We start from the raw sequence: 27,997 nt of genomic DNA on the forward strand, positions 1-27,997 counted from the left end.
CTAAGTTGCCCAAATTCGAGGATTGGCCTGCGGGGGTCAAGAAAGGTTGGGGTTGGAGCTTTGCAAACGTGAGAAAGCGGAAGGACTACAAGTTCCATGATGCATCCAGAAAAAGCCTCGAGCGCCAGGGGCGTGATTGCACTTCCACCGCCACCGCAAAGGGCAAACGTTTTTGGCGACATCCCAAGATGGCCTCGGGGGCAACACAAGTGGGTGTGGTTCTCGGGGAGGCCACGCCCACAGAACGCTACTCCAATAGGGGCCGCCTTGGTGTCCCTGGCGACGGCGGCGGTGGCTGCCGGTTTGCTTCCGGAGGCGCCGCCCGCCGCCGCCGCGGTCTCTGAGCTAGGCGCGCACCCCGTTGGCGGTGGGGAGCGGGCTCCCCCTTGCGTTCGGCGGGCACAGCCTGTCCTGTGGAGCAAGGAGGCTGTCCCGGAGGCCCATCAACCTCGGGAAAGAGCAGGAGCCGGCCGAAGGGCGGACATGAGCGACCAGCAGAGTCCAGCACCGAGCCGATAGGGGCGAACCCAGCAGCCCCTAAGTTCTCTCCCGCACCTCAGGTGGGCAGTGTCGGCCGCGGGCTTTCCCTCCGCTATAAGAGCCCAAGTGATCTTGGCCATTAGGGCCTGGCCCCTAATGGCCCCAGTGTGTGTATATGGAGAAGCTGAAACCTTTGGCTTTCAGCTTTATTTTAAAAGTAAAAGTACCCCAGCGCCCTAGCCATCCCCCATCACATTCAAGAACCAAAAAATCTGTGCTCATGGCTGCCAGCTCAGTTCAGCTCCTGCATGCACCCCAAAGTGTTGTATGGAGTGATCTTGGATGATTGGGGCTAGTCAGCAAATCTAACATCTCGTAGGCATCCCGCAGACCCCATTATCTACATTAGCATCCCATTCTATAGTAGACAAAAAGACAAAAAAAAAAAAAAAAAAAAAGCAGCCGCATCCCCTTATAACACCATGAAGGACCTTGGGTGGATTCCTGCTGGTTTTCCTGGACCCGGAGGGAAGTCATATACATCTCATTCCCACCCCTCTCTCCCTCAGAATCTAAGAGGATGGAACCAAATACCTGTAAGACCAGTGAGTCAGAGGAAGACTGTGTTGAAGAAGAGGAATCCGAGGAGGAATGTGTTAAAGAGGATGTTACCGTCACTTCTAACCCTTCTCAACAGGCACTCTCAAAGGCTGACTGTAATGCGTTTAAGAATGGAGTTCCCTTATCTATTATAGCCAAGAAAATACCAAAGGAAATCATCCCAACTGACCTAGATGACTTAGAAGTTGGAAGGAGAAAGAGAAGGCGGAAACGCAGGTGACCATTCCCTGGACCCCCTCACTTGTCCAGCTCCAGAGGGTCGCCCCCTGCCCTTCAGTTGAGCTGGGGTCCAAAGTCTTCCCTTTAGCCTGGGAGGGAGGACAGGAAATACAGGAGGTTGTTAGTCAACAAAAACAAAATTCAGAACCATTTAGATGGCTTAGTTTAGAATTTTAGCACATTTACTTCGTCCTGGTCTTTCCTTTAAGTGGCTTCTAGAGGAAATGAGCTGCACTGTGAATCTGTTAGGTGTCTCTTCATCTGGGTGCCCAGCTCTGCCTGATGTGTGCTATTCCTCCATTCCAGACCCCTGGCCATCAACTTGACCAACTGCAAGTATGAGAGTGGTAAGCACCCAGCTTGTCATTCACACCACTACACACAGACAGCACCTAGGGCTTCCCTCGGTTTTGGTCCCCCAGTCTGTTCCCAGCCGCCAGATCTTGTTAGGCTGGCCTATAACCTGGACTGTGTCCCCTGGTTTATATACCAGCAGCTGAGACTTCTTTGTTCCAGTTATTCTCAGCAGTAGGGTGGGAATCTCCATAGTTAGCTAACAAGAAAAAAAATGACAAAGTCACCATTGTCCTACCCTTCCTGGATTTTACCGGAGATGAAATGAGACCAGGTTAAAAATGTTTTTTCATGGCGTTCTTGTTGTGGCTCAGCAGAAACAAACCCGACTAGTATTCCTGAGGATGTGGATTCAGTTCCTGGCCTCACTGGATGGATTAAGGAACCAGCGTTGCCGTGAGCTGTGGTGTAGGTTGCAGACAGGACTTGGATCCGGCATTGCTGTGACTGTGGTGTAGGCCGGCAGCTGTAGCTCAGATTTGACCCCTAGCCTGGGAACTTTTTTTGTTTGTTTGTTTTTTAGGGCTACATCTTGGCATGTGGAAATTCCCAGGCTAGGGGTTGAATTGGAGCTGCAGCTGCTGGTCTACGCCACGGCCACAGCAACTCGGGATCCAAGCCATGTCTGCAACCGGCACCACAGCTCATGGCAACGCTGGATACCCAACCCACTGACCGAGGCCAGGGATTGAACTCGAATCCTCATGGATACTAGTCAGATTCGTTTCCGATGCACCACGACAGAACTCCCAAGCCTGGGAACTTCTATATGTTGTGGTTGTGGCCCTGAAAAGACAAAACAAACAAAAAAACCTTAAAAAAATGTTTTTTCAAGGCAGCTTTTGAGGGGGCTTCAGCAATTAAAAATCACTAGCTAGGTCTGCCATTTCTTCCTCCCCTCTTATCCCCCTGGCATCTCTGCAAAGGGCCCCCCAAAGTGTGAGGCGCAAATGTGACCCCTTCTGAGGGTCAGCTCTGCAGGCCAGAAACCATCCTAACTGAGAGAGAGGACTGACAGGAACAGAGAGCCAGGCTCTAGTTTTCTACCACAGATTTGGGAGGGGCCCTGACAGCCACATGAACTTGGAATTGTCGCAGTGGTAACCACACTGCCAAGCAGAGGTAAGAACTACCATCCGGAGTTCCCGTCGTGGCGCAGTGGTTAACGAATCCGACTAGGAACCATGAGGTGGGGGGTTCGGTCCCTGCCCTTGCTCAGTGGGTTAACGATCCGGCGTTGCCGTGAGCTGTGGTGTAGGTTGCAGACGCAGCTTGGATCCCGCGTTGCTGTGGCTCTGGTGTAGGCCGGTGGCTACAGCTCCGATTCAACCCCTAGCCTGGGAACCTCCATATGCTGCGGGAGTGGCCCAAGAAATAGCAACAACAACAACAAAAAAAGACAAAAAAAAAAAAAAAAAAAAAAGAACTACCATCCTCTCGAACCCTGCTTTCTGGTCAGTTCTGTCCTGACCCAACTCAGCTACAGCCCCAGGGCACCATTGACTTCCCTGTTCCCACAGTGCGTCGTGCAGCTCAAATGTGTGGCCTGAAGGAGGTGGGGGAGGACGAAGAATGGACTGTGTATTGGACAGACTGCTCTGTCTCATTGGAACGAGTCATGGACATGAAGAGATTTCAGGTACAACTTCTCAACCCAAGATCCTAAAGGGACTACTGTCCCAGCAGGACCCCTCCCTCCCACTCTTCTGCCCAGGCACCCGAGGCCACCATTCCTGGTGACTGTACCCCTGTGCAAAGGAGAAAAGGCAGTGGCCATAGGCGTCTGCACCAATGGAAATATTCTCCTCTGGGGTCTCTGGAACTTGTCATCTGAAGGAGGTGGCAGCTGGGCACATTCTATTTTAATACATTTGTTGCTGGCCTGGAAGCATCTGTGCTCAGCTGGCCCCCTCAGGGGGAAAGCTAGGAGGCAGCTTCAGAGCTAACAGAAGAGCCAGCTGAACCATCCAGCCCTCTAAGCAGCTTAGCCTAGCACTCCACATCCATTAAGAGTCAGTGCGGGGAGTTCCTATCATGGCTCAGTGGGTTAAGAACCTGACTGGTATCCATGAGGATGCAGGTTCAATCCCTGCCCTCGCTCAGTGGGTAAAAGGATCCAGTGATGCCGTGAGCTGTAGTGTAGGTCGCAGATGTGGCTTGAATCCTGCTTGGCTATGGCTGTGGCCTGTGCACTTTTGGTTCAGCCCCAGCCCTGGAACTTCCATATGCTGAAGGTTCGGCCTTTTAAAGACAAAAAAAAAAAAAAAAAAAAAGTTAGTGTGGCATCCTTGGTAGCAGCAAGAAAGCCAGGAAAGATGAACCAGGGTGCCCAAGAACATTACTACTTCATGGTATTTTTGTTATCCTCTAATTCGGTCTTTGTGGTGGTTAGCAATAAGATAATTTAAAAGTGCCTACAGGAGTTCCTGTTGTGGCTCATCAGTAACGCATCTGACTAGTATCCATGAGGACACGGGTTCAATCCCTGGCCTCACTCAGTGGGTCGGGAATCCAGCGTTGCCGTGAGCTGTGGTGTAGGTTGCAGACTCAGCTTGATCCCACATGGCTGTGGCTGTGGTGTAGGCCAGCAGCTGTAACTCCTATTTGACCCCTAGCCTGGGAATTTCCATATGCCTTGGGTGTGGCCCTAAAAAAAGAAAAAAAAGACAAAAAATTTTTTTAAAAGTGCCTACAGATTTATGTTGAGGGAAAGCAAGGCAGGGAGTTGAGACTGTCACCTGTCCCATAAATCATGGGAGAAGAATGAGAAAGGGAGAAAGGGAGAGGAAGACCTGCTAGAAGTACTCAAGAAGACCAGAGAAGGGGCATGCAAGGAGCAGTTGTGAGACGAGGGTAACAGTGTTATTTATTGAGGGCTAACTACAGGTAAGACACTGCTAAGTGTTTGTACATTCTCACCTCATTAAATCCTAAAAAACAAAACAAAACACCCTTATGTTAAGAATACCAAGGCTCAGAAAAGGGGAAAGTCAGAGAGCACCAGGCCCTCCAGCACAGAGATGGAGCATTCACATTTCCAGCAGGCCACCAGGGCAGTGCTGTGCCCTCTGGGGTGCCAGTGTCCTCCATGCCTTGGGGCTGCTGCTTAGCTTCCTTTCTTCTTGGAGAAATGTTTTCTCATCTGCTCCGTGGTATCCCGCACCAGGTATTCCCATAGGACTAATCCCTGGTTGTGTCATGTTATAAGGTGGCTAGAAGGCCCAAAGTCGTGGCTCGCCCTGCTCCCTGCCCCCTGTTTCCTAGTGCTGACTTTGCCGCATATGTGTGTTTTGGGTAGAGGCCAAGGGGTAAGGTTCTCACCTGCCTTAGGGAACCTTCCTTTTCTCCCTTAGGGTACTAGGTATAGGGCTCACCTCTCCTGTGCCTTTGACCTTGACCTCCTAGTCCTTCTCCACTGCTACCTGGGATTACCAGGCCCCATGATTCCAATATGATCAACTAATACATCTACTCTGAAAAAGCTTCTTACCCCCAACACTGTCCCTTGCATATGTTTCACCACCCATTATAACAGCAAGCACTCAGAGTTCCCGTCGTGGCGCAGTGGTTAACGAATCTGACTAGGAACCATGAGGTTGCGGGTTCGATCCCTGCCCTTGCTCAGTGGGTTAATGATCCGGTGTTGCCGTGAGCTGTGGTGTAGGTCGCAGAAGCGGCTCGGATCCTGCGTTGCTGTGGCTCTGGCAAAGGCCGGCAGCTATAGCTCTGATTCGATCCCTAGCCTGGGAACCTCCATATGCCGCGGGAGCGGCCCAGGAAATGGCAAAAAGACAAAATAAATAAATAAATAATATAACAGCAAGCACTCCCCTAGAAACATAGAAATATGTCTGATAAAAGAGTTACTTGGATAGAGTAAATAATAGAGGTTTAAAGCCTCTTATTTTTAGAATAATAGGTCTTGAACCTACACCTAAGAATTCAAAAGTCTTCGTGCTACCACACAAAGCATATTCTATAGTAAGGTCGGCTAAATTACTCTGATGGGGGTACATACTATTACTCTGGGGGGTTGTGGAACCAACTGGCTCTGTTTCAGAAAATCAACCACTTCCCTGGCATGACAGAAATCTGCCGCAAAGATCTGCTGGCTCGGAACCTCAACCGCATGCAGAAACTCTACCCCGCTGAGTACAACATCTTCCCCCGCACCTGGTGCCTCCCAGCAGAGTGAGTAAGCCTGGCTCCCCAGGGTGAGGCACTGAGGGAGGGCAGGGTTCCCCGTGTCAGTTCCCACCAGACTCTGGCCCCAGGACCTAGAATATCTCAGGGGGATAGAAAATTTCATCTGGTTAGGAGTTCCCGTCATGGTGCAGCAGAAACGAACCCAACTAAGAACCATGAGGTTGGGGGTTCAATCCCTGACCTCGTTCAGTGGGTTAAGGATCTGGCGTTGCCGTGATCTGTGGTGTAGGTCGAAGATGCAGCTCAGATCCCATGCTGCTGTGGCTGTAGGTATAGGCTGGCAGCTGCAGCTCTGATTCGACCCCTAGCCTGGGAACTTCCATATGCTGTCGGTGCAGCTCTAAAAAGCCAAAATAAAATAAAATAAAATAAGCTATAAGGATATATTGTATAATACAGGGAATATAGCCAATATTTTATAATAATTGTAAATGGAAATTTACAAATTTGTGATCACTATATTGTACAGCTATAATATATAATATTGAATGTGAACGATACTATTGAAAACAAACAAGGAGTTCCCACTGTGGCGCAGTGGTAACGAAACCAACTGTTATCCATGAGGATGGGGGTTCAATCCCTGGCCTTGTCCAGTGGGTTAAGGATCTGGCTTGCCATGAGCTGTGGTGTAGGTTATAGACACGGCTTGGATCCGGCGTTGCTGTGTCTGTGGCATAGGCCAGCATCTGTAGTTCTGATTTGACACCTAGCTGGGGAACTTCTATATGCCACAGGTGGGGCCATAAAAAGCAAACAAACAATGTTAAGAGTTCCTTCTGTGATGCAGTGGATTAGGAATCCAACTGTAGTGACTTGGGTCATGGTGGAGGCATGGGTTCAATCCCCAGCCCAGTGCAGTGGGTTAAGGATCCTGTGTTGCTGCAGCTGTGGCATAGGTCACACCTGCAGCTCGGACTCAATCCCCCGCCCGGGAACCTCCATATGCTGCAAGTGTGTCAAAAAAAGAAAACAAAAAGAACCTAGGGAGGATAGAAAAAGTAGTTTGTTGTGAGACTGACTACTCCAGGAGGAGCATGGACTGGATGGCAGGAAGGACTCCACAGGGTCCTGGGACAGTCCTCATGCACAGAAACGTTCTGACCAGCTCCTCTCTGCACATAGCTATGGGGACTTCCAGTCCTACGGTCGTCAGCGGAAAACCCGCACTTATATCTGCAAGCCAGACAGTGGCTGTCAGGGACGTGGCATCTTCATCACCCGAAATCCACGGGAGATTAAGCCAGGAGAGCATATGATCTGCCAGCAGTACATCTCCAAGGTGAAGAACCAGCCCTGGGGTGCCTCATCTCTCCCAAAGCCGAGGAGGAAGACAGTTTAGGCTCCTTCCCTTCCTGCTATCCCCCGTTATTGGAGGCAGCATGGAGCCATGGTTTGGAGTCAACTTGCTCTGAATCTGATATGTGATCTTGGGCCAATTTCTTACCTTTTCCATGCCTCAGTTTCCTCATTTGTTAATGAGCATTAAAACAGTAACTACTTGGGAGTTCCTGTCATGGCTCAGCCGTAACAAGCCCAATTAGTATTCATGAGGATGCGGGTTTAATCTTGGGCCTCACTCAGTGGGTTAAGGATCTGGCATTGCCACGAAATGTGGTGTAGGTTGCAGACGCAGCTTGGATCCCATGTTGCTGTGTCTGTGGTGTAGGCCGGCAGCTGTAGCTTGGATTGGATCCCTAGCCTGGGAACCTCCATATGCTGCAGATGAGGCCCTTAAAAAAAAAAAAAAAAAAAAAAAGTAACTACTTTATGTGGTTACTGTGACAATTAAATGAGTTGTTATATATTTGAGGCACTTAACAACAGTTGACCGGACATAGTAAGTACTTCAAAAGCACAGCCCTCTGTATCCACAGATACGGAACACACCATTGTATACAGAGGCCTGTGCATCCGAGGATTTTGGTATCTATGGAGGGTCCTGGATCCAATCCCTTGCAGATACTGAGGGACCACTGTATTATTATTTTTCCCTGGTGGGTTTGCATGCTCTCAGCCCTTCCTCATTGATGGCTTCAAGTTTGATATGCGAATTTATGTCCTGATCACATCCTGTGACCCTCTTCGGATCTTCATGTATGAAGAGGGCCTGGTTCGCTTTGCCACCATGCCCTATGTGGAGCCCAGCCACAGCAACCTGGTAAGAGGCCAACTGGCAGCGCTAGGGTACAGGGTGACACCCTCTTCTCTTCTACGGCCATGAGTGCTGAGGTTCTGTGGCACTTGTCATGCAGCTAGCTTGTCACCCATGAACAGGAAGTGAAGCCTGGAGCACCGGAGCACCTGGCTGGGAGGGGAGCACCCGGGTGGGGGAGGGGGGTGACCACGGAAAAGCTCTACCTGCAGGAAGGGCACACTCTTTTCCCCAGGAGCTTACAGGACAGTCCTCGGCGGGGAGGGGCAGGAGATGAACCATCCTGGGGAGGGATGGTTAGGCAAAAGGCGATGAAGGGCTAGAAGAGAGCTGCAGGGAAGCAGTCGGAGACCGCAGGGCAGGGCCGCTCTCTTCCCAGGATGATGTCTGCATGCACCTGACCAACTATGCCATCAACAAACACAGTGAGAACTTTGTCCGGGATGACACCATGGGCAGTAAGAGGTATGCCCTCCTCTTTTCTCCTCTTTCTCTGCCTTTTGGTCCCACAGTCTCAGCAACCCATGAAACTGAACCAACTCTGGGAAGCTGAGCTGGCTCTGCCTTTACGGACCCCTGTCCTGGGCCTGACCACCAAATGCATCCCCAGACCCCACCCAGTAACCAAACCCTGCTCCAAGCTGGTGGCAGCCCTTTGGAGCACAGGAACCTAGGCATGGAATTAGGGTGAGTGTTGCGGAGCCTCCTGCCCACAGCCTGGTCCCACTGGTCTTCCTTTGAACACTGGGCTTCACAGGAAGCTGTCGACGCTCAATGCCTGGCTTCGAGAGCACAGCTATGATCCCCGAGAGCTGTGGGGGGACATTGAGGACATCATCATCAAAACCATCATCTCGGTACATTCTGTTCTTCGCCACAACTACCGAACCTGTTTTCCCCAACATCTGAGTGGAGGTACATGTGCCTGTTTTGAGATCCTTGGTTTTGACATCTTGCTGGACCACAAGCTGAAGCCCTGGCTTCTGGAGGTGAGGATTATTTCCTTGGCTTTGCAAAACCAAGGTCCGCCCCTGAACAGGACACCCGGAACAGGAGTGTACTCAAGTGGTGGAACAGAGAATGGGGGTTGCAGAGGCACTGGGGTGGAAAGGAACTAGCAGAGGGCATGAGATATCTGTACTTTCGGGAGTCCCCGCTGTGGTGCAGTGGAATTAGTGGCATCTTGGGAGTGCTGGGACTCGGGTTCGATCCCCAGCCCAGCACAGTGAGTTAAGGATCCATCATTGCTGCAGCTGCAGCTTAGGTTGCAACTACAGCTTGGATCTGATCTCTGGCCTGGGAACTCCATAAGCTGTGGGGCAGTCAAAAATGAGAGAGAGAGAGAGAAAAAAAGAGATATCTGCACTCATTTTTTTTTTTTTTTTGTCTTTTTAGGGCTGCACACGAGGCATATGGAGGTTCCCGGACTAGGGGTCAACTCCTGAGCTGCAGTTGCCAGCCACAGCAACACAGGATCCGAGCCACGTCTGTGACCTACACCACAGCTCACAGCAATGCCAGACAGATCCTTAACCCACTGAGCAAAGCCAGGGATTGAACCTGTGTCCTCATGGATGCTAGTCGGATTTGTTACGCACTGAGCCATGACAGGAACTCCAAGATATCTGCACTGTTGACCTGCTAAATCCAATTTTGGTGGTCTCTGGCCTCCAGCATAGGAATCCAGGTTTTGGATCCCAAGCGTTCCTCATGTAAGCCTAGCCTTTAAGGACACTATAGTGAGAATCAGGCTGTCTGATTTTCTCTCACCAGCCTGTGCGTTGGAGGGATCTCTGCGACAGAGTCCTGTGGCCTTGGAAGTCGGAACATCCAGCTTCCTTGGCTGAGGCCTCTGGAGCAGGATGTCCCTCCTAGACCCTCCAGCTGGGCCTGTAAGAATGGAGACCTGCTCAGGTAGTCTAGGAAGGGAATGGATAATGACAACCCCCCCACCACCACTGCCCCCGACAGGTGAACCACTCTCCAAGCTTCACCACTGACTCACGCCTTGATAGAGAAGTGAAGGATGCACTTCTCTGTGATGCCATGACCCTTGTCAACCTCCGGGGCTGTGACAAAAGAAAGGTGATAGAGGAGGACAAGCGGCGAGTCCAGGAGCGGCTTTTCCAGGGCCATCAACAGCCGCGAGAAGCCAGGTATTCCAGGGGTTTGACAGGTGTTTAGTCGTGTAGCTTATCTTCTTTGTTATTACCTTCCTGATACTAGCTAGAGAAGGCAGCCTGGGGCCGATTAGCTATTAAAAACAATTTTTTGGAATTCTCACTGTGGCTCAGCCGTAATGAACCTGACTAGCATCCGTGAGGATGCAGGTTCGATCCCTGGCCTTGTTCAGTGGGTTGGGGATCCAGCGGTGCCATGAGCTATGGTGTATTCACAGACATGGTTTGGGTCTGGCATTGCAGTGATTGTGGTGTAGGCTGGCAGCTGTAGCTCTGATTTGACCCCTAGCCTGAAAACCTCCATGTGCCACTGGTGAGGCCCTAAAAAGACAAATAAATAAATAAATAATAAAAAATAATCTTTTGCACAGATAACACATCACATATGTAGACTCATCTGTGATATGCGATGTATCATCTATGCAAATTCAAAAGACACACAGTGAATAGTCGCTCCCCTGCCCTCCTCCACTACTCGGTTTTCCTCACTGAGCCAATCAGTGTCCCCTGGGTCATATGTATACTTTCACAAAAATTTTTTTTTTTTTTTTTTTTTTTTTTGTCTTTTGTCTTTTTGTCTTTTGTTGTTGTTGTTGTTGTTGTTGCTATTTCTTGGGCCACTCCCGCGGCATATGGAGGTTCCCAGGCTAGGGGTTGAATCGGAGCTATAGCCACCGGCCTACGCCAGAGCCACAGCAACGCGGGATCCGAGCCGCGTCTGCAACCTACACCACAGCTCGCGGCAACGCCGGATCGTTAACCCACTGAGCAAGGGCAGGGACCGAACCCGCAACCTCATGGTTCCTAGTCGGATTCGTTAACCACTGCGCCACGACGGGAACTCCACAAAAATTTAATACACATTTATATGTATTTTATATGTTATTTTTCTCCCTTTATCTATCCAGTCTAACCAGAAAAGAGCATAACTTTCACACTCACTGTATCCTGCTTACCAATGTATTTTAGAGCTATTTCATATTAGCATATAAGGCACTTTCTGTGGTTTGACTAGCTGTTGTTTTGTTTTTAACAGAACTCTTCTAGAAACTATTTCCTAAGAAACCTTATAAGTATGAAACACAGAAAATAGTTTAGTCACTCAATAATAGAGCATTGTTAGAGTTCCCATCATGGCTCAGTGGGAATTAATCCAACCGGTATCCATGAGGATGTGGGTTTGATCCCTGGCCTTGCCCAGTGTGTGTTAAGGATCTGGCATTGCAGTGAGCTGTGGTGTGAATTGCAGACATGCCTTAGATCTGGCATTGCTATGGCTGTGGCGAAGTCCAGTGGCTACAGGTCCAATTGGACACCTAGCCTGGGAACTTCCATATGCCACGAGTGCAGCCCTAAAAAGCAAATAAACAAATAAATAAATAAATAAAGCATTGTTTAAATCAGTATTATTTATCCATGGTTGTTTTAATTGTAAGATGGGTTACAAACATGGTAATTTGTTGCTGATACTAAATTATAATTTGTTAATTATAATAAAAATGAGCTTGAGGAGTTCCCATTGTGGCTCAGCAGGTTAAGAACCCAACATAGTGTCTGTTGTAAGGATACGGGTTCAATCCCTGGCCCCACTCAGTGGGTTAAGGGTCTGGCATTGCTGCAACTGGTGGCATAGGCTGCAGATGCTTCTTGGATCTGGCGTTGCTGTGGCTGAGGCTTAGGCCGGCAGCTGCAGCTCCAATTAGACCCCTAGCCTGGGAACTTCCATATGCTGTAGGTGTGGACATAAAAGGAAAAAAAAAAAAAGCCTGTGTGAATGAAGGTGCATGAAACTGTAAATACCCACAAGACTGGACTGTGCACGTGAATGTCTTTCAATGGGGGAAAAAAAAGGTTGAAAATGACTGGATTTAATGAACAAAAGTACAATCATAGAATCACTAGAATACTAGGCAGCCATTTAAAAATGTTGTATGATCCCATTTGTGTCTAACACGAAGAAAGAATGGAAGGAAGGAATAACAAAAGAACCAGGTAGTGAGTGGCAAAGCCAGGATTCAAACTTAAGTCCTGCCCTGAAGTCCATGCTCATAGCCAATATGCTAATGTCACAGAAAGATTGTAGGTTTTTAATCTTCTTTTTTGCTCTGCTAATTTTCTGTAATTAACATATACTACTCTATAATCAGAAACCTAAAGGATGGTGATAACTTGGAGTTCCAGTTTATAAGTGGATGCCATTGCACTTAAGATAAAAACCAGATTTCTGAAAGCCAAGCCTCTTTTTTTTTTTTTTTTTTTTTTTTTTTGCTTTTTAGGGCCACACCCACAGCATATGGAAGTTCCCAGGCTCAGGGTCAATTCAGAGCTGCAGCTGTCAGCCTATGCCACATCCACAGCAACACAGGATCTAGGCTTGTGTCTGCAACCTATACCACAGCTCATGGCAATGCTGGATCCTTAACCCATTGAGCAAGGCCAGGGATTGAACGTGCATTTTCATAGATACTAGTCAGGTTCGTTACTGCTGAGGCACAAGGGGAACTCCTCAAACCTCTTTTCATGGCTACACACAGATGGGATTGGCTACAGCTGGGCAGGAACCAGAAAGGCCTAGAGCAGGAGGTTCTCAAAGCCTTAACCAGCCTTCCTTTCCCTACTGAATACTCTTGTAGTCCTTCCTTGACTCACCCCAAGCGTGGTTTCCCCAGGCGAGAACAGACGGAGTTCTCCCACGCGGCACTGCTCGACCAGGAGCGCTATGAGGATTCCCACCTGGGGGGATACCGGCGGATCTACCCCGGGCCTGACACAGAGAAGTATGCACCCTTCTTCAAGCACAACGGCTCCCTCTTCCAGGAGACTGTGGCTTCCAAGGCCAGGGAGGAATGTGCCAGGTACTTTGCCCTGCCTTCTCCTCTCTCCACTCGAGTGTGGGCAGAACCTGAAGCTGAATTGCTCCTAAGCAGGGTGGAGAAGAAGCCAGATGCTTGAGGAAAGACAAGTGGAGTTATAAAGTCCAGCAGACTTTTTTGCGGGGTGGGGTGGGGGGTTGTGCCTGAGGCACATGGAAGTTCTGGGCCAGGGATCGAACCTGCACCACAGCAGTGACAATACCAAGTCCTTAACCCACAGTGCCACCAGGAAACTCGTTCTATCAGACTCTTAATGACTCAGTTTAGTAGGTTTCCCCATCTCCCCCTTTCTTCCTCTCCTATCAGTCCCCCACGCAGATGAATTTCCTACTCTTTCCCTAACCCCATTTTCCCTCATTCCCTCTCTCCCTAACACCATTTCTTTAGTATCTGAAGCTGCTGTGTCTTGTCAGGCAGCAACTGGAAGAGATCCGCCTTAAGCAGGAACAGCAGGAGACCTCAGGCAATAAGAGACGAAAGGAGAACAAGGACCAGAACCAGGGTGAATCAGCAGGGGAGAAAAGCCAATCCAGGGCCCGGCTCCAGGGCTTTTCCACGCACTTGGCTTTCAGGAAACGGAACCGGGAGAAAGAGGTGTCAGATGTTTTGCAGCTCTTGCTTTTTTGCAGGAAGGCGGGTTGGGACCTCCAGAGAAGGGTATCTCTGCTGTCCTCTCCTCCCTGTGTATGTAACAGAGGGTTCCTAATCAGTACACTGAATCTGACCTTTCAGAACAGGAGTGAGACAGTGGACAGCAAAGGGAACCTTCCACTAAGGTCAGGGAAGGGACGGAGGCAGAGTGGGCCGGAGTCTTGCGGCCATCCTTTTGGATGACTGGGGACTCATCGTTGAAGATCCCACACTCATCTCATGTACTTTGCAGCTGCCACCAGTACACCTGGACACTATGCAGCCGCAAGAAATTGTGGAAGAGGAGGAGCTAGAGCGGATGAAAGCCCTGCTACAGAGGGAAAATCTCATCCGAAGTCTGGGTATTGTACAGCAGCTCACTCGCGTGCTGCACCCCAGCCACCGGGGCCAGAAAAAACTTCACGAGTATCGGGTGAGGGTCCCTGTGCAGCCTCGTACAGAACAAGGGAACAAGGGCTATACCAGCACATGGTGGTGGCCACAGCCAAGGAGGCTAATGTGATGGTACCTGGCAGTGGAGCCTGGGAAAGCAGTGTGTGCTGGGCCTTGGGAGAGGGTCTGTTGGCTCCTTTTGTCTGTTCCCAAGCTCCCTTGTTTCTAAGTAATGACACCTGGCAAAGTGCAGCTCTCAACCGTCTCACTTACAAGAGACTTGTTCTCTATATTCCTGTTTTGCAATAACCCCAAACTCATGACTGACAAACAAGGCCACCACCCTCGGTGCCTTCTGTGTAATCTCTCCCTAGCACTGCCAGTGCGGTGGCTCTAATGGGAGATAAGTAAACAGTCTTAGGCCAACAAAACAGCTGCTGAATTCACTATTCCCTGGGCTGGTAGCAAACCTGTTGGGTTCTCTGTTTTTGTGGAACCCCAAAGGAATAACTGGCCAAGTAGTGGCACGGCCTAGAAGAGATTTTTCAGTTATTTATTTTCTTCCACCACTCCATCCAGCCTCACAAGAAATGTGGTAAGGGGCTGCTCTTCTCCTCTAGCCTAGATGTCACCAGGCCAGGCTGGGCACTCAAGAACTGCAATCTGTGAGTCTGGTCCCATTGGTCCTCCTGAGAAGGGCCACCAAAGAGCAGGGTTCTCATTTCCTGCATCCAGTTCGGCCCCACAGATTGATCTTAGGGCCACTGCCAAGCATGAATGCTGCAATTCCGCATCATTCCTGGTTTCATCTGCAACCCAAGAACTTCAACTGGATGAGAGATCCAGCAGCCATTGGTCCCTGTTCAGTATCAATGACGACATCTGGAAGGCGCTATTTTTCCAGCACCAGAGTCAGGCTCACAAGCCGTAAGTATGCAAAACTAGCTTTGGTCACTCTGACTTGTTGAACTTCCCACTGGCAAATATTGCAGCTGGGATACTCCTGAAATAATGTATGGCACTTCCCGCAGTGTGGGGAATGGGGGAGGTAGTGGACCCATTTATTTACCTCCTCCTGTGTACTAGACCCTGGCTATAGCAATGGCAGAAATACAGTCTCAGCACTCAACAAAACTAACAGGGATATGGACAAGTACACACACCAATTACAATGTGGTAAGGACGCTGGAGGGAACATGGGATGCCATTCCTCTGTACTGGTAACTGGGCAACAGTTGGGAAAGTGGTGAGCAAATCTCTTCTGTGAATACCAGCTCAGGGGGACCCATGTTTCTGCTGCAGAAGGCCAAGCCAGCAGACGGCTGGAAGCCATAAATCGAGCTCTGGTAGGACCAGTGCCACCCTCTTTAACCCCAAGCCAGGGCTATCTTCTGCAATGGGAAAGAGTGGTAAGTAGCTGATGAACTAAATGCACCTTGCCCTCAATGCTAGACTCTGAACACAGAGCAGCCACGGCCCAGGATCTCACCCTCTGCCCTGCCTCTGCATCCCTGCTGCAGCATACCCCCGCGCTCTTCGACATCAGGCACCACAGGTAAACGCAGGAAGCCCAGCACTGGAGCTCTCCTGGAGGAATCCCTCAGGTTTCCAAAGGGGCAAAAGGTCTTCAATCTTTGTTACACAAAGACTGCCACCAAACTTGTCTGAAAAGCGCTGGCCAGGAACCCTGTTTGCTTAATGCAAAACACAGACGCCAAGAATTCTTCAGCACCCTAGATTATTTTCGGATCGGTAGACTAAACGATGCAGAGGAGCCCGGGCCAGCCATGGGCTCATCTCCGTCCTTCAAACATTAGCCTAGATTTACCGCTGGGGGATGGGTCTGAACCCTGGGTGCGGCCGGGAGCTGGAGAGCATCGCGGCAACAAGAAGCCCCTTTCCCAGAGGAGCTGAATGTCCAAGACACCGGGCTGTCACCGTCAGAGGACCGCCGAGGGGTTGCCCTTTCCGTCGCCGTGGCGGAGCCAAGCCGACCTGGGCAGCCGTTGGGGCAGAGGTGCAGCTCTTGACAAGTGAACTCGTCTTTTTATTAAAGTTTATGCAGTTTTGCAAGAGCGTCTTCTACCTCATTCCAGCCCTAGAATTTCAGAGAGGCCATTTCCATAATTAAACCGGGAAGGGTGAGCCGCTTAGCGGTTCTAACCCAGAAGCCGCGCCTCAGCCGGAAGCGGGAAAGACGCGAGGCCACCCCAGCTTCCGGCCCCCCCAGCCACTTCCGGTACCGTCCGGGCCACTTCCGATCCCGCCCTGGCTTCCGGTACTGCGCCTCAGGAGTAGAGTGTTCCTGGCAACATGGCGGTTGCTCTGAACCTGTGGCTGGGCAGGCGTGTCTGTGCAGTGGTCGCTCGCTGTGGGTTTGCTTCCCGGGGGGTGACGACCCCGGGCTGTACCAGTCGCGAGCCAGACCCTGATTCCGATTGGGAGCCGGAGGAGCGGGAGCTGCAGGAGGTGGAGAGGTACCAGCTCCTTCCCGGGCCCTCAGCCTGAAGCAGGGCCTCGGGCCCTAGCACCTGAGGCCGCGCCCCCTTAGCGCCTGGAGCCCTACCGCGGCGTTGGCTGCAGCGACCGTATTGGTCACCGGTTGTCAGGGGCGCAGGGGCCAGTGTTAGCTCCCTTGGCACCATAGGTCCCTTCCCCAGTGACAGATTGCATTACCCGTTTAGAGCATTTGGCAACATTTTATGGGCTGCTGCTGTTCTAGGTGTTAGATTTCTGGGGAGGTGTATTGAGCGCCATCTAGGTTGGCAGACATGTCCAGGTTGTCCTTGCAATGAGAAGTGGTCTGGACGCTCTGAGATTTAGCCCAAGGCTCTTAAACCACCAGTCTAGCTTCCACGCATGGCTTCTGTCATTCGTTCTCTTCCCCAGCGCCCTGAAGCGACAGAAAAAAGCCATCAGGTTCCAGAAAATTCGGAGGCAAATGGAGGCGCCAGGTGCCCCGCCCAGGACCCTGACGAGGGAAGCCATGGAGCAGATTCGGTAAGCCTTGGTAACTTGGATCTGCTGTGATGAGAAGTGAAGGATAATTCTTTTTTTCCTTTTCTGTTTTGCCTTTACTTTTGACAGATGACAGAAAAATCTTACAGGTACACATGGAAAAGTAAGGACATGGTAACATTTGAAAGTGGAGACAATCTAATCAGAAAGCTTATACTCCTCTCATCTAACGTTGAAGCTGAAGGTCTGAGCGTGACATGCTAGAAAGTTGTTTTTGCACTTTTTATCTTTTTGTTTTGTTTTTTTGTTTTTTTGCTATTTCTTTGGGCCGCTCCCGCGGCATATGGAGGTTCCCAGGCTAGGGGTCGAATCGGAGCTGTAGCCACTGGCCTACGCCAGAGCCACAGCAACACGGGATCCGAGCCGCGTCTGCATCCTACACCACAGCTCACGGCAACGCCGGATCGTTAACCCACTGAGCAAGGGCAGGGACCGAACCCGCAACCTCATGGTTCCTAGTCGGATTCGTTAACCACTGCGCCACGACGGGAACTCCTGATTTTTATCTTTTAAGATTTCTTTTTTTTAAGCAAAAAAATAGGTTTATTAAGATAAGGTGGTTGTGAGAGATGCAAGTGGGAAGGCAAGGAGGCTCTGCTCTTTTAAGTTTTTTTTTTTTAAGGGCTGTACCAGCGGCATAATGGAAGTTCTCAGGCTAGGGGTCCAAAAGGAGCTGTACCTGCCAGCCTGCACCATAGCCACAGCAACGGGGGATCTTTAACCTACTGAGCAAGGCCAAGGATGGAACCTGTGTCCTCATGGATACTAGTTGGTTCATTACCGCTGAGCCACAAGGGGAACTCCTCTTTTAAGATTTTTAACAGAAGGAGTTCCTGTTGTGGCTCAGCAGTTAACAAACCCGACTAGTATCCATGAGGACTCGGGTTCGATCCCTAGCCTCACTCAGTAGGTTAAGGATCCGGCATTGCCTTGAGCTGTGGTGTAGGTTGCAGATGTAGCTCTGATCCTGCGTTGCTGTGGCTATGGTATAGGTCGGTGGCTACAGCTCCGATTGGACCCTTAGCCTGGAAACCTCATATGTCTTGGGTGCAACCCTAGAAAGACAAAAAGACAAAAGAGTTCCAACAAAAGTAAAGTAGTAAAACTTCCCAAAGCCAGTCATCTAGATTTAATAATTTTTAACTTTAGGACACAGTTCATTTTTTTTTTTTTTTTTTAAGGCTGCACCTGTGGCATATTAAGTTCTGAGGTTAGGGGTTGTTGTGGAGCTGCAGCCACCAGCCTACACAACCCAGATCCGAGCTGCATCTGTGACCTACACCACAGGTGGTGGCGGCACTAGATCCTTAACTCACCGAGCAGCAAGGCCAGGGATTGAAGAACCGGCATCCTCATGGATACTAGTCAGGTTCTTAACTTGCTGAACTACAATAGGAACTCCTTTTGATCCCTTTAGGGCCGCACTAGTGGCATATGGAGGTTCCCAGGCTAGGGGTTGAACTGAAGCTGTAGCCACTGACCTACACAGACACAGCAACGTCAGATAAGAGCCGTCTCTGTGACCTATACCACAGCTCTCGGCAATGCCAAATACTTAAGCCACTGAGCCAGGGTTTGAACCTGCGTCCTCATGGATACTAGTCAGATTCCTTTCCACTGAGCCAGGATGGGAACTCCCTGAATTTTTTTTTTTTTTTTTTTTTTATTTATTTATTTTTTTTGGTCTTTTTGCTATTTCTTTGGGCCGCTCCTGCGGCATATGGAGGTTCCCAGGCTAGGAGTCGAATCAGAGCTGTAGCCACCGGCCTACGCCAGAGCCATAGCAACGCGGGATCTGAGCCGCATCTGCAACCTACACCACAGCTCACGGCAACGCTGGATCCTTAACCCACTGAGCAAGGGCAGGGACTGAACCCGCAACCTCATGGTTCCTAGTCGGATTTGTTAACCACTGCGCCACGACGGGAACTCCTGAAATTTTTAAATAGTAAATTGCAGGCATCACAACACTTGACCTCTGAATAAATCATGATCTTCTTTACCTTAAGTCCAGGGATGGAGCTTCCCTGGTTTCTCTGAAGAGAGGATTCATATCTTAGAGGTCCTTTTTTAAATTTTAAGTTTTTTTTTTGAGAAGATAATATGTTACATGTGGTTCAGAGTTAGAGTATGACATGGGGTATGCATTGAGCAGTTTTATTCCCACCCAGTCTCCTATGGGAACTATTGTTAATAGTTCTTTGTGTCATTTTCTAAGTTTCCTTATGCAAATACAAGCAAGTATGAATATAGAATTTTATTTTTACTTCCATAATCACAAACTAAGAATACTATAAATACTGTTTTACACTTTTGTTTGTTCACTTTGTATATCCTGAAGATCTTTCCACTTCTGAAGAGAGAGATCCTCATTTTTTTTATAGATGCTTGGTAAAGTGTAGCTTATTTTACTGGTCTTTTATGGTGAGCACTTGAATTGTTTCCACTCACTCACTGTAACAAATAGTGCTCCAGAGCATAACTTTGTATACACATCATTCCACATATCCGCCAGAAGTACTTGTTACATACACTCGCAGAAGTAGGGTTGCTGGGTCCAAGGGCAAGTGGATTTGCGTTTTGATAAATATTACTAATTAGCTCTCCATAGGTCATATTGCATTTTCCATTCCCAGCAGAATGACTCAGGAATTGAGACTTAGAATAAAGGGGATTTTATAGAGCAGATCAAGATTTTGTGTGTCTATAACAACTCTCATATCAGCTTCCTCTCCTGACTTCAAAACACCAGGCTTTTCAACCCTTCTATCTTCCTACCTGTCACCTCCACTTTTGTGATCAATAAATATCTTTTTACTTCAGAGATAAAGGAGGCCATTAAGTATGAACCATTTAAAGCTTCTTGGTCTCCTCCATACCATCATTCTCAGTCTTGTACTCTATTCACATCTCAGAGGAAGTGGTAGTCCTTCACTTGTCTAGGACTAATCTTCCAGATGCTCTAGGCCAGAATCTCTACCTAATTTCTCAGGGACCAACGTCTGTCAACTTAAGGTTGTTGATGTTGTGTGCAAGTCTTGTCCATCAGTAACCAGTGTGGTGGCTGGACCAGCCCTTGTGGTTCTTAAGATTGCAAGATATAGTTCAGCAGTCACTGTCAGGAAACTTGGGGGAAAAAAGGTGTGTTAGTTACAGGACCTGGAAATTATATGGCACACATGGGGCCACACAGCAAAGTCGTGGGGAAAGAGAGAGGTTCAAGGGATGGGGGTTCTGCTTTTATTGGGATTGAGGGTGGGGGCCTAGGGTTTTGAGGGCTCACTCCTTATTGATGAATTTAACAGGAATTTAAAGCATGCGAAGAGAAAAAGAAGTGGCCTAAAATGGTTAGTTATTGAAATCAACCATGATCTCTAAAACCAAGGTGCCTGAATGAGAGGGATGAGGTGGGGAGGGGGAAGCCTGGCTTTTTATCCAGTTGTGTGGTTGGCAGTGTGTCAGTCAAGATAGCCATCTTTGAGGTAAATGCCTTGGCAAGCAAAGCTTAAGTCAGTCACTTGGATTATGGAAAAGAGGAAACCCAGCTGACAGGGCTCACTACTCTCCCTCCTCCTTTAGTTCCCAGCTGGGTCCTTGGCCAACTACCCTCATTATTATTATTATTATTATTTTTTGCTTGTTTTATCACTACAATGAAACCATTCTCCACAGATCTACCTGTGACTTCCTCAGTGCTGGACATAACTGACACTCAAGGGCTGCCTAACTTTTCTCCAGCAATTAACCTTGGCTGCATTCTTTTTTTGTTTTGTTTTTTTAATAGTTATTTCCCCAATACATTTTTTTCCTACTGTACAGCATGGTGACCCAGTTACACATACATGTGCACATTCTATTTTCGCACATTATCATGCTCCATCATAAGTTACTAGACATAGTTCCCAGTGCTATACAGCAGTACATAGTTCCCAATGCTAACCCATTCCAAAGGCAATAGTTTGTATCTCTTAACCCTAAGCTCCCCAACCACCCCACTCCCTCCCCCTTCCACCTGGCAACCACAAGTCTTTTCTGCAAGTCCATGGTTTTCTTTTCTGTGGAAAGGTTCATTTGTGCCTTATATTAGATTCCAGATATGTGATATGGTATTTGTCTTTCTCTTTCTGACTGACTTCACTCAGCATGAGAGTCTCTAGTTCCATCTGTGTTGCTGCAAATGGCATTATTTTGTTCTTTTTCATGGCCTAGTAGTATTCCATTGTGTATATATACCACATCTTTCTAATCCAGTCGTCTGTCAATGGACATTTGGGTTGTTTCCATGTCTTGGCTATTGTGAATAGAGTTGCAATGAACATGCGGGTGCATGTGTCTTTTTTAAGTAAAGTTTTGTCAGGATATGTGCCCAAGAGTGGGATTGCTGTGTCATACGGTAGTTCTATGTATAGATTTCTAAGGAACCGCCATACTTTTCTCCATAGTGGTTGTACCAGTTTACATTTCCACCAACAGTGCAGAAGGGTTCCCTTTTCGCCACACCCCCTCCAGCATTTGTTATTTGTGAACTTATTAATGATGGCCATTCTGACTGGTGTGAGGTGGTATCTTGTGGTTGTTCTGATCTGCATTTCTCTAATAATCAGTGATGTTAAGCATTTTCTCATGTGCTTGTTGGCCATCTGTACATCTTCCTTGGAAAAATGTCTGTTCAGGTCTTTTGCCCATTTTTCAATTTTTTTTTTTTTTTAAGGGCAGTAGCAGTCGCATATGGAAGTTCCCAGGCTAGGGGTTGAATCAGAGCTATAATTGCTGACCTACACCACAGCCACAGCAACGCCAGATCCTTAACCTCCTACACATGGCCAGGGATCAAACCCAAGTCCTCATGGATACTAGTCAGGTTTGTTACCGCTGAGCCACAATAGAACTCCTGGCCTTGTCTGCATTCTTGAAGTTCTCTTCCTTGACTACTCATCTCTATTTCTTAGAATTGGTTTTCTCTTTTCTCCATGGTGTCCTCTTCTTCCTCCTCAATCTTTTTTTTTTTTTTAAGGGCCACACCCATGGCATATGGAAGTTCCCAAGCTAGGGGTCCAAAAGGAGCTGTAGCTGCCAGCCTGTACCATAGCCACAGCAATGGGGGATCCTTAACCCACTGAGCAAGGCCAGGGATCAAACCCATGTCCTCATGGATACTAGTTGGATTCATTTCTGCTGAGCCACAATAGGAACTCCACCTCTTCATTCTTAAGTATTATAGTTTTTTAGAGTTGTGTCCTTGGTCGTTTTATCTTACTCTGCCTATGTCTCTGCTTATAATGCTAGCCACTACATGGCTTCAGCCACCTCTGCTGTTGGCTTATGACTTCCAAATCTATCATGTCCAGTCCCCATTTTTCTTCTGAACTCTATGTAGTCAATTGTTCACTAGACATCACTGTCTAGAATATATATTCTTTTCAGATTCTCTTCCATACTGGTTATTACAAAACATTGAGTATAGTTCCCTGTGCTATACAGTAGGTCCTTGTTGGTTATCTCTTTTTCTTTTTTGTTTTTTTTTTTGGGGGGGGGGAGGTTCAGGTGTGGCATATGGAAGTTCCCGGCCTACAGGTCAAATTGGAGCTGCAGCTTCAGGCCTCCACCACAGCAACCCTGGATCCAAGCCACATTTGTGACTTATACCATAGCTTGTGGCAATTGACGGATCATTAACCCACTGAGCGAGGCCAGGGATGATCAAACCCTCATCCTCATGGATTCTAGACGGGTTTGTTACTATTGAGCCACATAGGGAACTCCAGGTTATCTCTTTTACTTATAGTAGTGTATATATGTTAATCCCAAACTCCTAATTGATCTCTCCCCACCCTTCCCCTTTGGTAACCATAAGTTTGTTTCTATGTCTGAGGGTCTATTTCTGTTCTGTATATAAGTTCATTTATATCTTTTTTTTTCTTTTTTTAAGATTCCACATGTAGCCAGTTCAGTTAAGTATTCTGATATGAGACTTCTTCACAGATTGCAAACCTGCTTTTTTTTTTCTCATAGGTATTTACATAAGGAATTTGCAGCATCTTGGTCAGTTCCCAGATTGGCTGAAGGCTTTGATGTCAGCACTGATGTGATCCGAAGGGTTTTAAAAAGCAAGTTTGTGCCCACGTTGAAGCAGAAACTGAAGCAGGATCAAAAAGTTCTTAAGAATGTTGGGCTGTCCCGCTCATTCCAGCAGCTCCCAGACTCTGGGGATGCCTGGAAACCACTCTCTGCAGGCCCTTCCATGTCAGGTTCTTCACTGATGCCAGGGGAAGAAACATCATCCAAAGGCCACAGTCAGACCACAGCTCTGAAAGTGATAGAACTGAATACTTACAGTACAGATACACCAAGGAGACAGAAGGGAAGGAATAAAGGAATCCAGGGCCTCAAGGAGGAAAAGAACTTTGTACCCATTGCCACAGACCTGGGTCATCCAAGAGAGCTGCAGAAGTCCTCCACCAGCGATGGTGAGGGCACCAGAGGGACCCACAGAGATGGATTGCCGAATGGCAAGGAACTGAAAGAGTGGGAGGCGGAGGAGTCAGGTGACCAGAACTTCAGCAACAAAGTTGTGCAGAGGGGCCGAGAGTTCTTTGACAGCAATGGGAACTTCCTATACAGAATCTGAGCTGGGGCTTGGCCACATGAAACACAGCCGGGCGAGTGTATTCGGGGCTGCCTGGTTTTCTCTGTGTGGATTATTCACCTTGGAAGGAGGGCAAATGATGAGCCTGGAATGTGGGATGAAAGAGTTGCGTGGACTTGAATCTGACAGGACAGAGTACTTCATGGGGCAGATATGTATGGGAGCAGGGTGTGTGCCTGGCTGAGGGGGGATTCACGCCTTCGGGAGCACTTCAGGACTCACCCTTCTTTCTTGGGCTCTCTAAACCAGCCTGTGTTGCTTGTGTTGTTACAAGTTCCCGTGTTACTTGCAATATACGTTCAGGAGGAAATGAAAGATTTGCTTTCTCATCTCATTTCCTTTTTTTTTTTGGCCGCACACATGGCATGTGGAAGTTCCCAGGCCAAAGAATGAACCCCTACCACAGCAGTGACCTGAGCCACTGCAGTGACAACGCCGGATCCTTACCCTCTGAGCCACACAGGAACTCCTCATTTACTTCTTGATTAATGAGCACTAACAGTTCTGGAACTGCTTAGTCAGTTGACTGTCTTCATTATGTACAAAATAAAGTAAAACTTAGCAGTCTTTGTTGATTGGTGCCGTCTGGGATGGGGAGGGTTTACCTGTGAAGAGAAGGAACGAAGCAAGGGGTCCCTTTTCTAAATATTGGGAGAGCGTGGAGTTCCCATCGTGGCTTAGCGGTAATGAATCTGACTGGTTTCCATGAGGATGCGGGTTTGGTCCCTGGCCTCCCTCAGTGGGTTAAGGATCCAGCATTACGCTGAGCTGTGGTGTAGGTTGCAGATGCAGCTCAGATCCTGCATTGCTGTGGGTGTGGTGTAGGTCGGCAGCTGTGGCTTTTATTGGACCCCCTAGACTGGGAACCTCCATATGCTACAGGTGTGGCACTAAAAGGCAAAAATAAAAAAAAAATACTGGGAAAGAGATGGGGCCAGAGGAATCCCCAACAAGGGTTCTGTGCTAATCAGTGCTGTTTAGCAATGTATTTTGACAGCTAAAAACTGGACGATAGTAGTTCCTGTCATGGCTCATCGGAAACGAATCTGACTAGCATCCATGAGGATACAGGTCCGATCCCTGGCCTAGCTCAGTGGGTTAAGGATCTGGCATTCTTGTGAGCTGTGGTGTAGGTTCCAGACGTGGCTGGGATCCAGCGTTGCTGTGGCTGTGGTGTAGGCCAGCAGCTACAGCTCTGATTCAACCCCTAGCCTGGGAACCTCCATGCAGCCTGTGTGGCCCTAATAACACACACAAAAAACCAAACTGGACATTAGGCCTTCCTGAAGTACCTCATCTAAAGCAGCTTCCTCCTTGGGAGTTCCCATTGTGACGCAGTGGTTAACGAATCCGACTAGAAACCATGAGGTTGCGGATTCAATCCCTGGTCTTGCTCAGTGGGTTAAGGATCCAGCGTTGCCGTCAGCTGTGGTGTAGGTTGCAGACGTGGTTCGGATCTGACATTGCTGTGGCTCTGGCATAGGCCGCTAGCAACAGCTCAGATTCGACCCCTAGCTTGGGAACCTCCATACGCCATGGGAGCAGCCCCAGAAAAGGTAAAAAGACAAAAAATTTAAAAATAAATAAATAAAGCAGTTCCTCCTTTGGTTGCTAGGGCTCTGAAAAAGATTGGGTATGGGGGTTTGACCAAAAATCACCCCCCCAAATACAAAGCAGGCAAAGGCTTTCTGGGCTCATAACATAATCTCTATCCACTTCCAAAAACTTCGGTAGGATCTTAAAGAGTTTTTATCAGATTTTTACATGGGTGTTGTGATTTAAGCAATAATTGACAATAGAATCCCTTTTACAAATCTAATTTCAAAGGTTTTGGGGTATGCCCAAGGCCATGAAGCTTCAAGTGAGTGACAACACCGGGACTTGAGCCCAGGTCTGATTTTTTTTTTTTTCCCCCCTTCAACCACCCCAAGACATATGGGGTTCCCAGGCCAGGGATCAGAATTGAGCTACAGTTGTGACCTAGTGGCAGCAGCAGAACTTTAAACCCACTATGCTAGGTTGGGGATCAAACCTGCACCCTGGGGCTGCAGAGACCCCGCCAATCCCACTGTGCCACATCGTAAACTCTCCAGGTCTGAATTTTAATTCAAGGCTTCTAAAATTCCAGGAATCTATCATTGTGGCAAAATTTTCTGCTAATTTACTGATTCTTTTAGAAATACTTTATTAATATAATCACCAGAAAGTGATTATCAAAAGACACATCTATTGAGACATATGTAAGCAGCATGAGTCCAATGATAGTTTCCAACGATATCTCATTTTAACAACTACCAGCCAAAATTGCCTATTCAGAATTTAAATATACGCAGGATGTTTAATGAAAACATTGACATTTCAACCCTATCATTGACAGTCTTCCTGTGTTTTGTTGCTATTTCAAATGTCATTAATAGCAATTACAATATCATGAATACTGTTAACTTGAGCATTTGTTCAGTATAAATGGGCAAGGCCCTATCATGTGCCAGTCAAGTTAGGGAATCCAGATTCTGGTAATACAACAGTGGGCAGATAAAGCCCTTATTCTCACTGCTCTTTCACTACCATGGAACTTATAATAAAAACTTTTCAATATTTTTGTTGTTTAAAAACTGGTAATTTGCCATTTAGAACCTTTTAGTCAGTTTAGAGGAGCAAGATGCTACCTGACTTAATTGTGGTTTTTTTGGTCTTTTTAGGCCCACACCCCCAGCATATGGAAGTTCCCAGGCTAGGGGTCAAATTGGAGCTGGAGCTGCTGGCTTTGTGTTTTTTTTTTAAGCGGATTGATATGGGACCTCCATTCCCAGATCCCAGACCAGGGATTTGAACCCAGGCTGCAGTGGTGAAAATGCCAAATCCCAACCACTAGACCACCAAAGATCTCCCTCAGAAGCTTTTATTACAAGTTTGGCTTTGTTTCCATTTATTTCATTCCCTACCATTCTAAGCTCACTAAGCTTAAATCTATTTTTTTTTTTTCCAGGAGTTCCCATTGTGGCACGGGGGAAATGAATCCGGCTAGGATCCATGAGGATGCAGGTTCCATCCCTGGTCTTCCTCAGTGGGTCAGGGATCAGACAATGTGATCTGATCAGTGAACAGTGGTGTAGGCTGGCAGCTGCAGCTCCAATTTGACACCTAGCCTGGGAACTTCCTTATGCTGCAGGTGCAGCCCTAAAAAGCAAAAAAAACCCACTTTTTTTCCATTCTTGCAAATGCTAATCTAAGTCTCAGGTACTAGTTCTTTGTCCCTAGATTTTTCACTTAGTTGGCTCCTTGTCATTGAGGCCTCAGCTTAAATGTTACTTTCTTAGGCCTTCCTTAATCACCCTCATCCACAGCAGCTCCCTTCATGTTCTATCACCATGCCTTATGTAATTTTCCCCAGTTTTGAAGTATATTACTAATGCATTATTTGTCATCACCCACCTTGGCTCCCATTAGAAGGGAAACTCAGGAGTTCCCGTCATGGCTCAGTGGTTAATGAATCTGACTAGGAACCATGAGGTTGCGAGTTGGATCCCTGGCCTCCCTCAGTGGGTTAAGGACCTGGTGTTGTCGTGAGCTGTGGTGTAGGTCGAAGATGTGGCTCAGATCTGGAGTTGCTGTGGCTGTGGTGTAGGCCGGCAGCTACAGCTCTGATTAGACCCCTAGCCTGGGAACTTTCATATGCCACGCAAGCGGCCCTAGAAAAGGCAAAAAGACCAAAAAAAAAAAAAAAAAAAAGTTAAACTCAATGAGGGCTGTGTTCATTGTTTTAGTTCCACTCCCAAAATAGATTGCAATATTGGTTGAATGAATGAAGAAATGGCTGGGGAACCTTATACCAATAAGCCAGTCCACAATGGCAGAAAGCCCTGCCTTTTACCTTTGCTAGCCTGTGCATCTGGACCTCAGCCAAGAAGGCCTAAGCTTTGTGCAGGTTGACCTATTCCTACTCTATTCTGTCAGTATGTCTCAAATCCTAACCAACTGGCATTGGGGTGTTTTGGAAACTTGTTCCCCCACTGCCCCAGCACAGCTGGGAGGCTGGAAGTGGGGATGGGCACTCACCCAACCTGTGTTCCTTTGGGCAGGGGTTATAGGACTTCATAGTGCCATATCCCCAGGCAGTCCTGTTTCATGACACAACGAAGGACTTTGACACCATATTGGATGAGGAGGCAACAGATGACAAGATTCTGCCTAAGCTGGAGAGAAAGTGAGTGGAATGGGC

At 48.1% G+C, this 27,997-nt stretch overlaps 2 protein-coding genes and 1 long non-coding RNA gene across 27 annotated transcripts; 2 read left to right on the forward strand and 1 right to left on the reverse strand.

The window, feature by feature from the left end:
• Positions 1–406: 406 nt before the first annotated feature.
• TTLL13 (tubulin tyrosine ligase like 13) lies at positions 407–16,426 on the forward strand. 22 transcript variants are annotated; one of them, XM_084968615.1, is made up of 18 exons: positions 407–560; positions 1,050–1,317; positions 1,627–1,667; positions 3,195–3,313; positions 5,735–5,865; positions 7,006–7,162; positions 7,898–8,041; positions 8,415–8,500; positions 8,793–9,024; positions 10,007–10,191; positions 12,885–13,070; positions 13,502–13,682; positions 13,972–14,151; positions 14,732–15,038; positions 15,198–15,287; positions 15,414–15,520; positions 15,632–15,666; positions 16,017–16,426. In XM_084968615.1, the coding sequence occupies exons 2-18, from the start codon at positions 1,061–1,063 to the stop codon at positions 16,240–16,242; spliced, it is 2,664 nt and encodes an 887-aa protein (XP_084824741.1). In that variant the 5' UTR covers positions 407–560; positions 1,050–1,060; the 3' UTR covers positions 16,243–16,426. The 22 variants fall into 22 exon arrangements, 18 of the variants coding, with proteins under 18 accessions (XP_084824741.1, XP_084824743.1, XP_084824754.1 ...); XM_084968617.1 differs by having other exon boundaries at positions 15,929–16,184; XM_084968628.1 differs by lacking the exon at positions 16,017–16,426 and having other exon boundaries at positions 1,530–1,667; positions 7,758–8,041; positions 15,386–15,520; positions 15,632–15,810.
• LOC146401632 (uncharacterized) lies at positions 12,485–16,301 on the reverse strand. The gene is made up of 2 exons (XR_014810513.1): positions 15,601–16,301; positions 12,485–13,768 (listed from the first exon to the last, which is right to left on the reverse strand). It is a non-coding gene; the product is annotated as an uncharacterized LOC146401632 (long non-coding RNA).
• NGRN (neugrin, neurite outgrowth associated) lies at positions 16,402–27,982 on the forward strand. Of its 4 annotated transcripts, XR_014810492.1 has the most exons (5): positions 16,402–16,588; positions 17,001–17,111; positions 23,142–23,596; positions 26,765–26,947; positions 27,858–27,982. XR_014810492.1 is itself a non-coding variant. In XM_084968692.1 (4 exons), exons 1-4 carry the CDS (start codon positions 16,425–16,427, stop codon positions 27,905–27,907), a joined length of 780 nt encoding a protein of 259 aa, XP_084824818.1. In that variant the 5' UTR covers positions 16,402–16,424; the 3' UTR covers positions 27,908–27,977. The 4 variants fall into 4 exon arrangements, 2 of the variants coding, with proteins under 2 accessions (XP_084824818.1, XP_020954646.1); XR_014810491.1 differs by lacking the exons at positions 26,765–26,947; positions 27,858–27,982 and adding an exon at positions 24,157–24,342 and having other exon boundaries at positions 23,142–24,054; XM_084968692.1 differs by lacking the exon at positions 26,765–26,947 and having other exon boundaries at positions 27,858–27,977.
• Positions 27,983–27,997: the final 15 nt, after the last annotated feature.

The sequence above is a fragment of the Sus scrofa genome, chromosome 7 (genome assembly GCF_054392235.1).
Source record: "Sus scrofa isolate SSC_HxYL_T2T_F1_AM1 chromosome 7, Sscrofa_HxYL_maternal_Yorkshire_Landrace_v2.0, whole genome shotgun sequence".
NCBI lineage: Eukaryota > Metazoa > Chordata > Mammalia > Artiodactyla > Suidae > Sus > Sus scrofa.